This window comes from Tachypleus tridentatus, chromosome 10 (genome assembly GCF_004210375.1).
Source record: "Tachypleus tridentatus isolate NWPU-2018 chromosome 10, ASM421037v1, whole genome shotgun sequence".
NCBI classification, from domain to species: Eukaryota; Metazoa; Arthropoda; class Merostomata; order Xiphosura; family Limulidae; genus Tachypleus; species Tachypleus tridentatus.
Genome location: NC_134834.1, coordinates 146,277,892 through 146,295,019, shown reverse-complemented (window position 1 = coordinate 146,295,019; position 17,128 = coordinate 146,277,892). Strand labels below are relative to the sequence as shown.

At 35.3% G+C, this 17,128-nt stretch overlaps 1 protein-coding gene across 1 annotated transcript; it reads left to right on the top strand.

Annotated features, from left to right (window-relative positions):
- Nucleotides 1-11,783: 11,783 nt before the first annotated feature.
- LOC143228533 (metabotropic glutamate receptor-like) lies at nucleotides 11,784-14,215 on the top strand. Its single transcript, XM_076459776.1, has 2 exons — nucleotides 11,784-12,123; nucleotides 14,058-14,215. The coding sequence occupies exons 1-2, from the start codon at nucleotides 12,024-12,026 to the stop codon at nucleotides 14,213-14,215; spliced, it is 258 nt and encodes an 85-aa protein (XP_076315891.1). The 5' UTR covers nucleotides 11,784-12,023.
- The last annotated feature ends 2,913 nt before the right edge of the window (nucleotides 14,216-17,128 follow it).

The window sequence follows — 17,128 nt, the reverse complement described above, 5'->3', positions numbered from 1 at the left end:
CCACCCACCGCAAACTCTTGGGCTACTCTTTTACCAACGAATAGTTTGATTCACCGTCACATTATAACGCCTACACGGCTGAAAGGGCGAGTATGTTTGGTGCGACGGGGATTCGAACCCGTGACCCTTGGATTACAAGTCGAGTGCCACCATGCCGGGCCTATCAGTTATAACATAAAAATATCACAACGTAACTAAATTTGTTTAACATACAAGTAAGAGTTATTCATTCGCAAGCAGTTTAACATTTAACTTAAGTTCCAATCCAAAAGTTTTCATCATATGAACAATTTACAATGTAGTTAATTTGTAATCTTAATATTTTCATTACAGAGATATTTTAAAATATATATTAAACTTCAATTCAAAGATTTTCATCATATGAATAATTTAAAATCTATTTAAAGCTTTAACCCAAAGGTTTTCATCATATAAATGATTTATAATGTAGCTGAAGTTTCAATCGAAAGGTTTTCATCATATGAATGGTTTGAAATCCGAAGATTTCCATTATATTAATGAGTTAACACATAGTTGAAGCTTTAGTCTGAAGAACTTCATCATATAAATGATCCAAAATCTAGCTGAAATTTTAATCTAAGGAGTTTTACCATATAAAGTGTTTCCAAGTCTACCTGAAAATTTTCAAAATATGATTTGTTCAAATCTAACTGAAGCTTTGATTCGTAATCTTTTTACCAACAGATTATTGAACTTGTTAGTTTAATTGTAGGAGAATTCACGACAGTTTCATCTTACAAGTGAGCACCTGTTAAAATATCAAATAGAAATGAAGAAATGAGAGTAATTAATTTCCTGTAATGTGAACACAACTCAGCACGGTGATGACCCAGAGTATTACTAAATATCTATTGGTAGGTAATCCGACGAAAACATTATGATCATCTTAATGGAGAAGAAACAGTCCTGTCTCAACTTTAATTAGTCTTTAACCAAATGAAAAACAAACACGCAATAATTTAATGCGAGCTGTACATCGTCCTTTCTGTAGTAACCACAATAGTTCAACCATGTTTAACTGCCATGGTCTGGTGGTTAGAGCGCTCAACTGGCAATCTGAGGGTCGCGGGTTAGAATTCCCGTCACGCCAAAAATGCTCGCTATTTCAGCCAAGGCGGCGTTATAACGTGGCGGTCAATCCCACTATTCGTTGGTAAGATAGTAGTCCAAGAGTTAGCGGTGAGTGATGATGACTAGCTGCCTTCCCTCTAGTCTTTTACTGTTAAATGAGAAACGGCTAGCGTAAATAGTCCTCGTGCAGTTTTCTACGAAATTCAAAGAAAAACAAACAAACTGGTGATTAAGCTAAAACGTAGGATTTCAATATCCGCAGTGACGGCTCATTGTTTAGCTATGCACTTAACATCAAATAGTTCAAACCACCATTTTTTCATTAAATTAGGCCTAACTAGGAACAAATATTGCCTTGTCGTGAAACTTTTTAGGTTTTGTTGTCATAAAGAATTGTTAATACTCTTTAGAAAGAATTTATAAACATTCCACACATTGTCTAATTTTAACAAAGAAAGCAATATATTTTTTACTTTTCGATTTTAAATCCTATCATACTTATGATATAAGTTTAGCTACACTTTGTAAAACGTTTTAAAATGTAGAATTATGTAACATGCAACAACGCTGATGCTGATTTCTTGCACAAATAACACATAAAATTATACGCCCCGATGAATCGGAAATGAGCTTGTCAAGATAGAATAGAGTGCATTATGACCTGGGTCGCGAAACTGTCGAAATATTTTACTATAACTGAGAAATGGCGTAGCCGTCTATGTGTGTGCGTGTGATCGAAATAATAAATACGATAGTGCCATCTTTTGTGCTGAAATACAACAAGAACCAAATGCCAGAAGTGGTAGTTATGCCTTATGAAATATAGCACCACTTATTGAATAGCTTTACAAACAAAAAATCCATAAAAAATGTACAGTTTAGGTATTCAAAATCCACACAGAAAAATAACTACGATATGTACGACAACCATTTCTTTATCACAGAACACGAGTTTATATAGAAGTACCTTCCTCTCAACAAGAACACGATTGTCACTAAGATTGTACGTGAGGGTTTGATTATATCTTTATTGATATAATTTTTAAATGTAGCACTAAAAACTGGCATTATTAATTTTTTTTCTTGAATAAAGGATAGCACTTAATATATATAAAAAATTACAGTTTATATCAGTAACACTGATTACAAATTTTAGCTCTCTATATTTAATAACTTTTACTCAATGAGTTGTGTTTCACTACAGAACGTAATTAAAGCATCTTTCCCATGCAGTACTTCCCAGAAAAAAAAAAAAACAACACATATTAAACAAATTGTTCACTTTTATACAGTTTCTTACAATAAAGTATAAATACTAAGATTACTAATTATCAGCACAAATAGCCGCTCGTAGATCGGAGTTTCTGCTAATAAAAAAGATTCCATATTTTCTATGTAACGCAAAAGTAACCACAAACCATAAATCCAATCACGTGATTCAAATATACTCAAAACGACCATTATCTCGAATTGTTACGTTTTTTATGGAACATTCCCATCAAAATATGAGTATTTTTATTCTTATATTTTATCAAAAAATACGCATGTTAGTGGCATGTGCGATCAATGTTTAGGAAAACATGAAAGTTGCTACATATAAGTTGGTAAAAGAGTAGCCCAAGAGTTGGCAGTGGGTGGTGATGACTAGCTGCCTTCCCTCTAGTCTTACACTGCTAAATTAAAGAAGGCTAGTGCAGATAGCCCTCGTGTAGCTTTGCGCAAAATTCAAAACAAACAAAGAAAGTTATAAGCCAACCATATCAGATTGACAACTAATGTACCGATGGTGGTGAAGATGTGAACAACCAATGTACACTGATGGTGGTGAAGATGTGGACAACCAATGTACACTGATGGTGGTGAAGATGTGGACAAACAATGTACACTGATGGTGGTGAAGATGTTGACAACCAATGTACACTGATGGTGGTGAAGATGTGGACAAACAATGTACACTGATGGTGGTGAAGATGTGGACAAACAATGTACACTGATGGTGGTGAAGATGTGGACAACCAATGTACACTGATGGTGGTGAAGATGTGGACAAACAATGTACACTGACGGTGGTGAAGATGTGGACAAACAATGTACACTGACGGTGGTGAAGATGTGGACAAACAATGTACACTGACGGTGGTGAAGATGTGGACAAACAATGTACACTGATGGTGGTGAAGATGTGGAAAACCAAAAATTAATGAATTAAAGTAAAGATTAATTTTATTCATCGTTCTATGAGCTTCGCGACGAGAGTTTGGTAAAATGCAGGTTTGGTATCGTTAATCCAACAGCGTATAGCTGTTTCAAGAGCACAGCTAGAAACAAATGTAACTGGTTTGGTATGCATACAGTGTTTTCACTCTCCATTGTAACAACCTACTTAAACCATATACTTCAAAATTCTCGCGCAGTTGCTATTTTGATATTGTGATGTATTCAGCGCGTCCCTCATAGAAACCCTTATGAAAGATACAGACCATGATCAGTTGACGTCATCATGCTTTCCGAGGATGTTTTAGGATGTTTTGGAATTTCGCACAAAGCTACTCGAGGGCTATCTGTGCTAGCCGTCCCTAATTTAGCAGTGTAAGACTAGAGGGAAGGCAACTAGTCATCACCACCCACCGCCAACTCTTGGGCTACTCTTTTACCAACGAATAGTGGGATTGACCGTTATATTATACACCCCCACGGCTGGGAGGGCGAGCATGTTTAGCGCGACGCGGGCGCGAATCCGCGACCCTCGGATTACGTGTCGCACGCCTTACGCGCTTGGCCATGCCAGGCCTCATGCTTTCCTCTTCTACGTTTTCACTTTTATACACTTTACAATATTATACTAATATAACAGCTTGGCTAGTCATCAACACTTACTGCCAATTCTTGGGTAACTCCTTTACTAACAACTAGTGGAATTGCCCATTACACTATAACACCACCACAGCAGAAAGAGCAAGCATATTTGGTAGAATGGGGATTCGAATCCGCTACCCTCAGATTGCGAGTCAAAAGCCCTAACCATCAAAAACCTCATCATGACGTTACTCCTTTCTAACTACCGAACCTGTTGCAAGTTCGTTAAAAGTTTAAAAGTTAAGGTTTTGTTTTCGTTTATCGTGTCAGCGTGGTTCAACAATTTCAAACTACTAAATAGTAATGCTTCTATGATTCCGTATTAAGGGTAAGAGAATGTAAAATCATACTGCAATACGGGATATAAAATCCGTTGCCAGGGAAATAAAGTGCACGTGCTAATCATTCATATTGACAAGAAGATCTCCGTATCGGACTAATATTACGTCACATGCCAAGACGGCATTGTGTTTGGAGGCCAGAAACCGAGAGAACACATTTCCGTTTTCTTTGTGTTACGTGAGTTTACAATAGTACTGGTGCTAGTCAATAAAAGCTATGGAAATTACGTTTCTCAAAGTATCAGTTTTACTTATTTGGATTTTATGCGCCCAATCTGCAAAAGTGAAAATCGGTAAGTGTGAATTTCGGAGGCGTCCATATTTCGTTTGCTAGTTTGTGTCCTTACTTGAGCGCACCAATCATCTTTCCGTTTTGTCTTGTGGTCGTTGAGTGAGATATTTAAAGGAATAAAGGTACAATTATCATCACAAACTTCTTAGTCCAGAGTTAAAATTTGTACGTAGTTCGTTCTGTATGAGTTTTATTACTAATCACAAAGCAACACAATGGCTTATCAATGTCTCTGTCCTGCCCACTGAGGGTATCGAAACCTGATTTTAATGTTATAACCCCAAAGATTTAGAACTTAATCACGAGAAAGTGAATAACAAATTCCCACGAGAAAAATTAAAGCGTAAAATACTTCATAAATATTGTTAAGCCAGTAACTAGTTCTCACGTATTTAAATTAGTTCCAACGGTTTAATTTCACAATAGTTTTAGTTTTGCTAAGAAATTGAATATTACTGAACTACGAACTGTGAAGACAGTTAAAGGATGTTTAGTATTTACAATAGTAAGCATGTAAACTGATTGTAGTTTAAATTTTATATCGTGTACAAATTCGTATTGAAATGTAGTTTAAACACTGTGTGTGTATATATATATATCTATTGGTTTGAGCATGTACATATATTTCCTGAATTGTAGATCTAAAACGCTTGTATATTTTTATTTATTAGTCTAAACTCCGTATTATATACATTTATTTTTTAAGTTTTATTTCAAACTCTGTGTTGTGTATATATGATTATTGAAATGTAGTTTAAATTGTGTACAGATAATGGCTGAGTTGTAGTATAGACTCTGTGTATTGCACATATATTAAATGAGTTATGGTTTACACTTTGTGCCCTGTAGAAATATTCGTTGGTTTGTAGTTTAAATTCCGTGTGGCATAAGGTTGTTCAAATTCCGTGTTGTGTACATATGTTAATTTGGTTGTGCTTTGAACTGTGTGTTGTGTACAGATATTTATTGGGTTGTAGTATAATCCTTGTGTTGTATACAGATATTTATTGGGTTGTAATTTAAGTTATCTCTTGTTTATATATATTTTTGAATTGTAGTTTAAATTCAGTGTTCTACATATATTCATTAGGTTGTAGTTTAAAGTCCGTATGCACATATATTCATGGCCCGGCGTGGCCAGGTGGTTAAGACCCTCGACTCGTAGTCTGAGGGTGGCGGGTTCGAGTCCCCGTCGCACCAAACATGATCGCCCTTTCAGCCGTAGGGGCGTTATAATGTTACGTTCAATCGCACTATTCGTTGGTAAAAGAGTAGCCCAAAAGTTGGAGGTGGGTGGTGATGACTAGCTGCCTTCCCTTCAGTTTTACACTGCTAAATTAGGAACAGCTAGCGCCGATAGCCCTAGAGTAGCTTTGCACGAAATTCAAAACAAACCAAACATATATTCATTGGATTGTAGTAATGTTAACTGTGTGTATATATACATATATATGTGTATGTATGTATGTATATATATATATATGTATAAGTACTGAGTAGCCGTAGTTTAAATTTTATGTTGTGTACGAACATTTATTGGATTGTAAATTAAACCTTATGTTACATCACGCATTCAACAAAACTGCCTGAATTTTAACTTCGGGTCGAAACAGCAAATTGATTGGAGCTTTATGTAGTCTTTCGTCGAATATTTGTGAATAAAGAATAACGCAGTGAAAAACAACAACATCAAAATTAAAACTTTTCTAAAGGTCCATTCTGTCCAAATTGGTTAAAGTTACAAAATATATTTGCTCATATGTTTTAGTTGTTAGCATGCGATGCTGCGCATTAGTGGGTACAAGGTTCAAGCTGCGACGTATCGAACTAATTTCACACATTCTGCTGTAGGAGCATTCTACTGAAACATTCATATTTACTAGTAGAATAACAGTAGCCGCATAGGCCGTGGGTGACACTGACTTATTGTTCTCCCTCTGATCAACATGCGTCTAACTCAAGAGTGGCTGTAACCTCTAGTGTCTCTGGCCAGACCGTTTAGTCTGTATTCGTACAAGGTGGTGTTCAGTTTGAAGAAATCGAATATTTTATCTGTCTGTATCCAGGTTTGTGTGGTAACCATATTAGAAAAACCTATACTAACTGAGCAGAAATGAAGCCAAATGATCAACGTTACTTAGAAGTGTAGGTTCAATAAGTACAAATATTATTTCATGTTTCAGTAAATTTAATATAAAATGATATGTTTTAAATATTTCAAGAATAAATTATACAAGTTATATTCATACGAACTTCTATTTTCTCAACGCTTTGTCGTGTTAGCTTCCTCTGAAGAGCACGTGTGTTTTTCAGAAAAGCATGAATCAATTCGAACGTTGCTTGATTGGTTAAAAGGAAGGTGGAATGTAGTGCACTCATGGCAACTTACAAAGACAACTATCACGCAAACTTAAGATCATGGTGTGTTACCAAGTCATTCTTCGATCAAATCAATCACATTTTTGATCATTTTAGACCTAACAGAACTGTATGGTAATGTTAAGATCGCCTGAGCATAACAGGGGTACGTGCCAGCTTGGTGTAAAGTTTTATACCTAAAGTAATCTAATAACCTGCTATTTAAAAGTCGTAAATGTCATGAAACTTCAATATTCATGCACGCTTCTTCTGACATGTCAAATGCGTCTTTCGAGTTAAAAGAGTGAGCAGTTTAATTGAATATCGTTTCTTGAAGCCTGCTATTTCACTTTTTACGTAAACATTCCATACTGTACCTTGAATTTTCTACAAAGCGTAATCAAGGACAACACTTTCAGTATTACTCACCCTGTCTAACACTACTCAGTATTACTCACCCTGTCTAACACTACTCTTTATAGCCTGACCTTCTCGTTACCAGGTAAATTATTAGTCGAATTTTCTTGTTCATCAGATAATTTTACTCACCCTGTCTAAGACTAAACAACTATTAATCAGCCTGTACTACTGGGTGAGTCCTCAGTGGACTTCACTCACCCTAGCTACCAGATGGCTCTACTTTATAGAGAGAAAGCAACTTTAAATCAGCCTTACTACTGGGTAAATTATTAGTCGAATTTTCTTGTTCATCAGATAATTTTACTCACTTGAGAGGAAAGAGTAAACAACTTTAAATCAGCCTGCTACTACTGGGTGAGTCCTTAGTGGACTTCACTTCCTAGCCACCAGATGGCTCTACTCAATAGAGAGAAAGCAACTTTAAATCAGCCTGCTACTACTGGGTGAGTCCTTAGTGGACTTCACTTCATAGCCACCAGATGGCTCTACTCAATAGAGAGAAAGCAACTTTAAACTATCACTACTGGCTGAGTCTTTAGTGGACTTCAATTCCTACCCACCGGATGGTTCTGTTCACTACAGAGAGATATCAACTGTAAATTGTCATTACTGGATGAGTCTTCAATGGACTTCACTTCGTAGTCACTAGGTGACTCTACTCACTAGAGAGGAAGGGTTAAAGTCAAAAGTGTCACTACTGGGCGAGTCCTTGATGATTTTCACTTCATAGCTCAACTCTTGGGCTAATTCTTTACCAACAAATAGTGTATCGACCGTCACAAACCGCAAATTGCAAGTCGAGCACCCTAACCGCCAGGTCTCAAGTGCAAAGAATTTCTAAATTTCGCGCATAAAATTAACTTTTTTAAACTTTCAAGTTCCACCATCAGTTATTGGGAAAAACGAATAAATAAACATCCGTCATCCTTTAGTAGTTATTTTCTTAAATTAATCTGCAGAGATCGAGCCCAGAATTTTAGCACTGTAAGGTATGTCTCCTGACTCACACCGCTAAAAACCAGGTTTCGATACACGTGGCAAGCAGAACACAAATAGCCTATTATGTAGCTTTGCGCTTAATTGAAAGCAAACAAAGCACTGTAAGACCTGAAACTGGTCAAGTTCAGCAAATAACACAGGAAAAACAAAACTTGTTTTCTTTTTCTAACATTAATTTTAAATTAGTAGTGGTGATAAATTAGTATCAAAACATTCCAAGAAAAAAACAACATTGTTGGGTCTACTGTATGTGTTCATACTACATTAGAATTTTTAATCAAATTAGTGTGTGTTTGTGTGGTTTTGCTATAAGAAAAACCACATCATGCTATCTGAGCCCATCGAGGGAAATCTAACCCCTGATTTTAGCATTGTAAATCCGTAGACTCACACCGCTGTACTAGCAGGGGAGGTAATCAAAGGGATCAACTGTTATAATATGTGAAAATAAATTCTAAAAACATGTTTCAACATGTCAACAACACTATTTAAGCCATATCTATTACAGACGAGGCCTTTCGCCTGATACTAGGGCTCATCAGGCTGGCTGGGACAGTAAGTGAATAACGCCATCTCATTTATTTATTTTATTTTTATTTTAACTCTACTATCATTCAGTAAACCACGCGGTGTTAAAGAAGAAAACAAACATCAAACTACAGCACAGTAGGTGACGTTTGAGCTAATCACTGATCGCCAATATTTCTCAAAAATGGATACGAAGACGGTTCGGTAAAAAGATTCAATTTATTTTATTACAACCATCAAACACATATCAATACTGTCAGGGATTCAGTTGAATATCCTCTGGGATATATATGTATATATAGTCCTAATTATTTCCCGATATTCATCACATCGATTAAATAAAATTCTAATATGTTCTACCAGCTATCTGTAACAGTGGTCCACGTCGATCTTTAAGTCAATCAAAAAAACGAAGTCAAATAGCATTTACTCCTGTCGTTTCGCGGAACGGAGAATCGAATCCTTTCCAGACTTCTCAGTTGCAAATGTTACATGATGATCAATATGGGGCTTGGTATTAGCCACTTGAAGCTAAAACTCTTGGTGTACAGACAGAGAGATATATTCATCACTGTCGTTGTGCACATAGTAACGGAATAGATTACAACCCATTATTCAATATTCAAAACCAATGTCCCTTGCTTTTTTTTTACAGAATTGCACGCCCCCTACCGTGAAAGTCACGTGTTAAGTATTTCCCTGACCAAGAGTTTGTTTTGAATTTCGTGCAAAGGTAAACGAGAGCTATCTGCGCTAGCCATCTCTAATTTAGCAGTGACAGACTAGAGGAAATAAAGCTAGTCATCACCACACACCGCTAATTCTTGGGCTATTCTTTTAAGTACAAATAGTGGGATTGATCGTCACGTTTTAATGCTTCCATGGTTGAAAAAGCGAGCATGTTTGGTGGGACGAAAATTCGAACCCGCAACTTTCAGAATGCGAGTCGAGTGCCCTAACCACCTTAACATGCCGAGCCTGACACTTACCAAAAACATTTATCTTTTAGTAGTATTCAAATATTGTTTGTGCATAGAACTCTCATCTAGCTTTGCGCACTTCTGTTCCAAATCATTCTACCTGTTATATGAGTTTGTCTCGTTTGATTTGTTTCTTGTTGTTGGCGTGTAATTTGTTCTGTCTTTCTATAGTGTAATCCAGCCCTTACAACAGAATATTATAGAAACTTTCTTTTCGTTTCGTTATGATAGGGGGTATTATGAGGGCGTTGGATCTAACCAGAAAGGAAGCTTTTCTTTTAGCTGTGGACGACATTAATAACAGTTCAAGTATACTACCTGATACTCAACTCATTCCACTTGTTTTGGAGGGTGACAATTCCCTGGAGGTAGTACGTGCTGGTAAGTTTTTGTTATAGTCTTTCTGTATTGATACACAGAGCTATTTTTTTAAAAAAAACAGGTGAGAATTGTATAAATGTAGTCTTTGTAAATACTGATTCAGTTGCGTTGTGGAATTTTATTTGTTTCTGTTATGGTTGGTTTAAAGTGGATGCGCCATTGATATTCAGTAACTGGAGACACTGTTATAAATATACATACTGTTTACCCTAATAAAATGAAGTCTTTATAGCTAGTATGAAACGAAGCACTTCTGACTGGTATAATAATGCTTAAATGGCTTCGAAAAGCTTATGGATGAAGGACAGAAAAACGTAGAAAATTTTATGGGTAGAAAACTCAGTTTTTAAGAACAACTTTTGCAGGAGTTTGTTTAGTAGTTGTGAGCAGATTTTGGCCCAGTATAAGTAATTTTTTTTTACTATAGTCTTCGAATAGCTTTGAATAAAAATTTGGACAGTAGATATAGTGATGAAACAAAAACAATAAAATATCTCCTCCTCTTTCAAGAAACGATATAAAAACAGCCCTATATCATGCACAAGAGTTTTTTTAGAAGGTATACCTAGGTTTGAATAAAATATTAATTGACGTTTTTTTTTTTTTCTGTACACTCGTGAAACAAGAACAAAATGAATAATAGTACGAAGAACAAATGGACGAATTTTTTCTAACAATTGGAAAATCAACTTTCTGCTATTACAATATTTTAGCAGCTTTATCATTGAGATAGAAGGATTTTCACGAACAAGTCTGCTTTTTAGATGGATTTTACCTGTATGTTTTATTTGAATTCTTGTGAAATTCCTGGGTGATCCCTATTATGAACTACTATTGAGGTTCATGATAAATATATCCGTAATAGCTTGATGAAAGTATAACTTTATAATATCTTTCTTATTTTGCAGCTCTGTATTAAGTTTTATAAAGTTATATAATAAGCCAAAGATTATTTATAATCAGTTGTTCTATAGTATTTTTCTAAAATTCAGAGTTAAATCATAAATCAAATAAATTATTTACAGTGATGCTTTCGAAGAGGAAGCTGTTACACCAATTGTGCCTGGCATTGCCTGGTGGTTAAGGGACTAGACTTGCAATCTGCGGGTTATGGGCTCTAATCCTGTTACCAAACATGCTCGTCTTCAAATTCCAATATTCATTAGTAAAGAGTTGCCCAAGAATTAGCGGCAGTGAGAAGTATTGACTAGCTGTCTTTCCTCCAGTCTTTCACTTCAGAATTAGGGGTCGCTAGTGCAGTTAGCCCTCAAGTGGCTTTGCACAAAATTAAAAACAAAGAAGCATATACTCGCTAAATACGCCTTAATACATTTAGGCATTTCAAATCTCATGCACACAGATATTTCGTACATATAGTTACTGAGGTTATGAGATCTACCTGACGCCCTTCTCCACCTACTGACATCCGGTGAAAAAAGCTGCATTTGAAGTAGACAAGATTTTGTGTTTTCAGTTAAATCGAATGTGGAATAATGTTTCACTTTTTTATTTTCATTTCTTAAGAAATCCAATTGGTAATCATTTCTACTATAATTATCTGTATTGATTTACGATTTATAAACACTTTATTTTACAGTTTGCCGCCTGGTGGACGAGAGTGTGATTGCAGTTATTGGTCCTTCTACGTCTACACAAACCAAGGTGGCGCAGAGTATATTAGGGGATCTTCGAATACCCCATATCGCTCCTACAGCAACAGATCCTACCTTATCCATCACTTTATCAGGACAAGGGCTCTACCCCTCACTTCTGAAGATGATACCTCCCGACAGTTTTCAAAGTCGTGCTCTTAGCGCCCTCTTGCGAGAGTTTGAGTGGTCGGCTGTGGCTATCCTGACAGAAAACAGTGAATATGGTGATACATATTAAAGAAATACCTTTCTTTACAATTTTATGTTTTATAATATAAGTTTTATTTTGCAATAAAACCAAAAGTAAAACCAGTGGTAATTTTTGTGCACGTCAGGTTTTATAGGACCACTGCTCTAAATGTCTTTGTCAAATGATCATTAAATGGTTATTTATTACAGTTGAATGCAGAGCTTTAAATAATTCTCAGGCTGATTCAATTATTTTAGAACTCAACTGACAAGACAAATTATTCTTCTGCACTCTGTTATCACGATACAAACTGTGATAAATTCATTTAAGTTACACCGTGGGTTATTGCAATTGAATTTAGAGCTTTAAATAATTCTCTTTCAACACAAAATTCCATATAGAGTGAGTTCACTTATTTTCGAACTCAATGGAGAAGACAAATTAATCTTCTCTACTCTGTTATTAAAATACAGTGTGCGATTACTATACTTTAAAAATCACACTGTACATTTTTATGGCTACCTCTTTTTCTCACTAAATTGTCGACACGTGTATATATATAGATATATTTGGTATAATTTCTTTACTTGGGTATGTGTATATAGCTTTTCTGTGTGTGTGTGTGTGTATATATATATATATACATACTCTCGACAACAATCTAGGACTTTCTATATGTCCCTCGCTGGGACAGCAGTAAGTCTTCAAATTTACAACGCTAAAATCAGGGGTTCGATTCCCCTCGGTGGACTCAGCAGATAACCCGATATGACTTTGCCAAAAGAAAACACAGACACACTGTCTATACACTACTATATATTATATGATGGAGGAACAGTATTCGATTAAAGCAACAAGAAAAACTGAGAAAGTTCGAGTGGCATGACGTAATTCACAACAACTGAACTATACAAAAAATGTTTTGTATAGTTATTTGGCGTTATTTGCCATAACTATCGTTCCTAAAAATTAATTACTTTAACCTTCACACTATTTAAACTAAATAACACTTAAAATGAACATCCGTGTATATTTAACGGAACTTTTCATTGCAATAATTGAAGATAGGCAGGTTTACAGTACAGACCCAGGTGGTTAAGGCACTCGAATCGTAACCTATGGGTCGCGGGTTCGAATTCCAATTGTACTAAACATGCTCGCTCTTTCAGCCATAGGGGCGTTATAATGTGATGGTCAATCCCACTATTCAGCGGTGGGTGGTGATGACTAGCTGCTTTCCTTCTAGTTTTACACTGCTACATTAAGGACGGCTAGCGAAGATAGTCCTCGTGTAGCCTTGCACGAAATTAAAAAAAAACAAAAAAACAATACAGACCTGGAAGGTTTATCTGGAAGGGCTCAAACAGACTGCTTTCTTCCCAGTTAAAAACTAGCCAATATTTGAAATATCATGTTAGTTTACCATCTTTTAAAAGTTGAGCCACTAAATGCAGACTTCTTTAGAAACTTGAAGCGTTAGAGTGTTAAAAAGCAAGAGTATTTTTAATTCAAATCTTATGTATTTGTTATGTCAATATGGACAAAAAGCGGTTATGTCATCTGTCATAATGATACTCGGGTTTTGTCTGTTCTGAAAATGAGCACTCACTTCATTTTCCAAGTATATAAACAATAATCGGTTGTAAATATACTTTAGTAACGTTTTTTAGAAAGCTTTAAAGTTAAGTCGTAGAATAACATTACAAGTCCATTTATTTATAGTATTAAATACAGTAAAATTCGGCCTTAACTAAATTAAAGCAAGAAACATGTTCAAGTTGCACTGTTAATATATCTCTTTATCGAATATAACTTTAGGTATATTATTGCCTTATTACTACAGTGTATTACTTTCTTTAAAAATTAAGTTTTCCATTGAGAGAAACTACTTTTTTTTCAGATTTTGTACGTGTAGGATACAAATAACCAAATATAAATTTTTATGTAATATTGAACCTCACTTTTAAGGGCGGAACGGATTACTGGAATTGCAGCAAATCGCCACCCGGAACGACTGGACAGTAGTGAGTGTTGAAAACTTTCAAACGAGTACCGACAGTGAATCGATAGATGTCCGATATCACTTACAAGCTATTAAGGTAAAATATTTGTTTACAGACTTGTAGGAGTGGTATGAAAGGGATGTGTTTAACACCAGCTGTTAGGAAGTAAAACGAAGAAGGTATAAAAATGTAAAAGTTGGTGCCATTTGGCAGTAAAAGTAAGAATGACACAACCTGTTTATTTTACACAAAGAAACAGAGAAAGAAAACCAACATTTCAAAATACAACAGATTCCATCCACTACTTACAAACAAAAAATATAATTTCTTTTAATTATAAACAACTCATTCTAAAGATATTGTAATAACACAACCGGCCAGTTGGGCTAAGGTGTTCGACTCGTAATCCGAGGGTCGCGGGTTCCAATCCCCGTCGCACCAAACTTGCTCGTCTTTTCAGCCTTGGGGGCGTTATAATGTGACGGTCAACCCCACTATTCGTTGGTAAAAGAGTAGCCCAAGAGTTGGTGGTGGGTGGTGATGATTAGCTGCCTTCCCTCTAGTCTTATATTGTTAAATTAGGGATGGCTAGCGCAGATAGTCCTTGTGTAGCTTTGCGTGAAATTCAAAACTAACCAAACTACGTAACACAACCCGTTAGGAATAACAGAGGCTTACGAATTTAAACTTCATAAAAGTTATTTTGGTTTTAATAACAAATTTTCCATAATTCAGCTGCACAGTCTTCAAAAATAATATAATTGTTTTCTATCAGGTAAAGATTTTTTTACAAATTGGGAAAAAAACTCTTCCATCAAATTATTATTTCGTTTACTACAATTAACATTTTTATTATTATGTTTGTTATATCTGGGTTCTAGAAGAGTCAATAAGACTCTCACTCCGAGTCCTCCGCTAGTACAGCGGAAAGTCTACTGATTTACAACGCTAAAATCAGGGGTTAGATTCTCCTCGATGAACTCAGCAGATAGCCCGATGTGGCTTTTCTATAAAAAAACACACACATCACTTAGCGACCCGATTTCAATGAAAACGATTTACTTATGTAAACGTATGTGTGATGTTTTGTGGAAAATCTGTACGTGATGGAAAAAATGGATATAATTTTCTGGGACAGCGTAAAGGAATTTCTGTCGATCATGTAAATATTTCAAGATAATGTGTGTGTGCAGATAGCCAAGTTGCTTTGCGCCGTAAAACGCTAAACTCACCCATAATACGTGTGTGTGTGTAATTACAGTCGACAACAAGTGAAATCGAGGAGGGAAACGTGAGATAAGGAAATCATAAAAGAACGTAGACATTATAATAACATCTTCAATTAATGAAAATTTGTAAGACGTTCAAATTAATATCAAACAATGTATATTTTGGGAATAAAAATTAGGAAAAAAAATCCTTTGTCTCCCAGAAAAAAAAAATATATTTTTTAATTTCAGCCAATGGTTTATTCTTATGGCTTTATCGGGATGAGTAATACAAAAACTGAAACAGCTTTTGTATTACTAGCCCTAATGAAATCACAAAGGCAAAACGTTGGCTGAAATAACTTTTTTTTTGTTTTAATGGGTAGAGTAAACGTTATTATTTTTATTAAGCATTGACGAAATGCTTCCTGTATGCACTACATATAATACAAAATATATATCTTGGAGGAAGACTGTACATTGTTAAGTCTAGTGGAATATTGTTCAAGGTCAAATATTTCTTTTATCGGTAGTGCTAGGTCATTGTTGGCTTCGTTGATGATGGGATCAGTTACACGCCGAAACGTCTATGCTTCTGTAAAATGAACATGTTTTTCGTTAGTTTCGCGTTTCTTTTTTACTTCCAGATTTCATTTTCTCTCAAATACATAAGTTGTTGTTGTTTGTTGTTAAGCGAAAAAGCTACACAGTGGGTTATCTAGCGCAGGGATCAAGCCCGGATATTTAATAGTGTAAGTCCTTATACTTCCTCATGAACTAATTAGTATTTTTATTGTAGATAAGTAAAAAAAAAAACAGTAAAAAGTTACACACATTTGTTACGCATAATTTTAATATGTAATAAGCCTGCACTGTTCATAAAATGAAGTTATAATTTGTGTAACTTTAACAGTATTACATGTTTAGATTAACAAATAAATCCCCACCCACTGACGTACGAAACAGATAACAACGATTCGGAACTAAAATTCCACTCTATTTTACAAATAATTGGTTTGATGTATAAACATATGCATGCTTTTTATTAACTCGCACTGAAATAAAATTGGAAATCATTCATCTTTGATGATAGGGTTAGCACTCGGGTTTCCTAGACATTTCAGGGCATTGAGAACATTTGAAAATATTGTTACACAAAAAGCTTCATAAATCACGCAGAAATGTAGAAGTATCACAACAACTCTAGGGCATATAGAAGGTTATATACCGATATGAAAGTGATGCATTAAATGACCACCAGGGGACAGGATAATTCCAATTTCTACATATCCTCTCTGAATGACTGTTGGTCTTAGAATTGTGCTTCTGAGAGTGTTTTCTAACAACAACAACAACAAAAAGCCCAAATGTTATATCAATGTCACGTCCATTTCTGACATACAGCAAAATTAGCTCAGTGAACTATGACATTCTTTATATGTCATGGATAGTTTTTTTATGTGAATATCACGCTCCAGTTATAGCGCTACTCAGACAACATTGTGCGAATTATGAATTGCCCTGTACAGAACGTTTTGATTGTACCGATTCATTATTCATATAATGAAACTGTAAATTATATTTTACAATGATATTATTATCCCTTTGTTTAACATAATAAGATATTCACCCCAACCCAGTCTACAGGACAATAACAATATGTGAACCACCAGGGCCTCCAAAATTAGGTAGGGGGCCCCTAAAAATTATAGCCACGTAGATAAACATAAAAACATAAAATACATGGTTTATTTGTTGTCTTTTCTTTACTACTGGGGGCCAATCCAATTTTCAACGGGTTTGCTTCATTTATATTTGTTTCTGTGTG

Coding starts and splice junctions, on each gene's coding strand:
- LOC143228533 (XM_076459776.1), top strand. CDS start 12,024: ATGATACCTCCCGACAGTTTTCAAAGTCGTGCTCTTAGCGCCCTCTTG. Junction 12,124..14,057: donor GACAGAAAACAGTGAATATG/GTGATACATATT, acceptor CTCACTTTTAAG/GGCGGAACGGATTACTGGAA.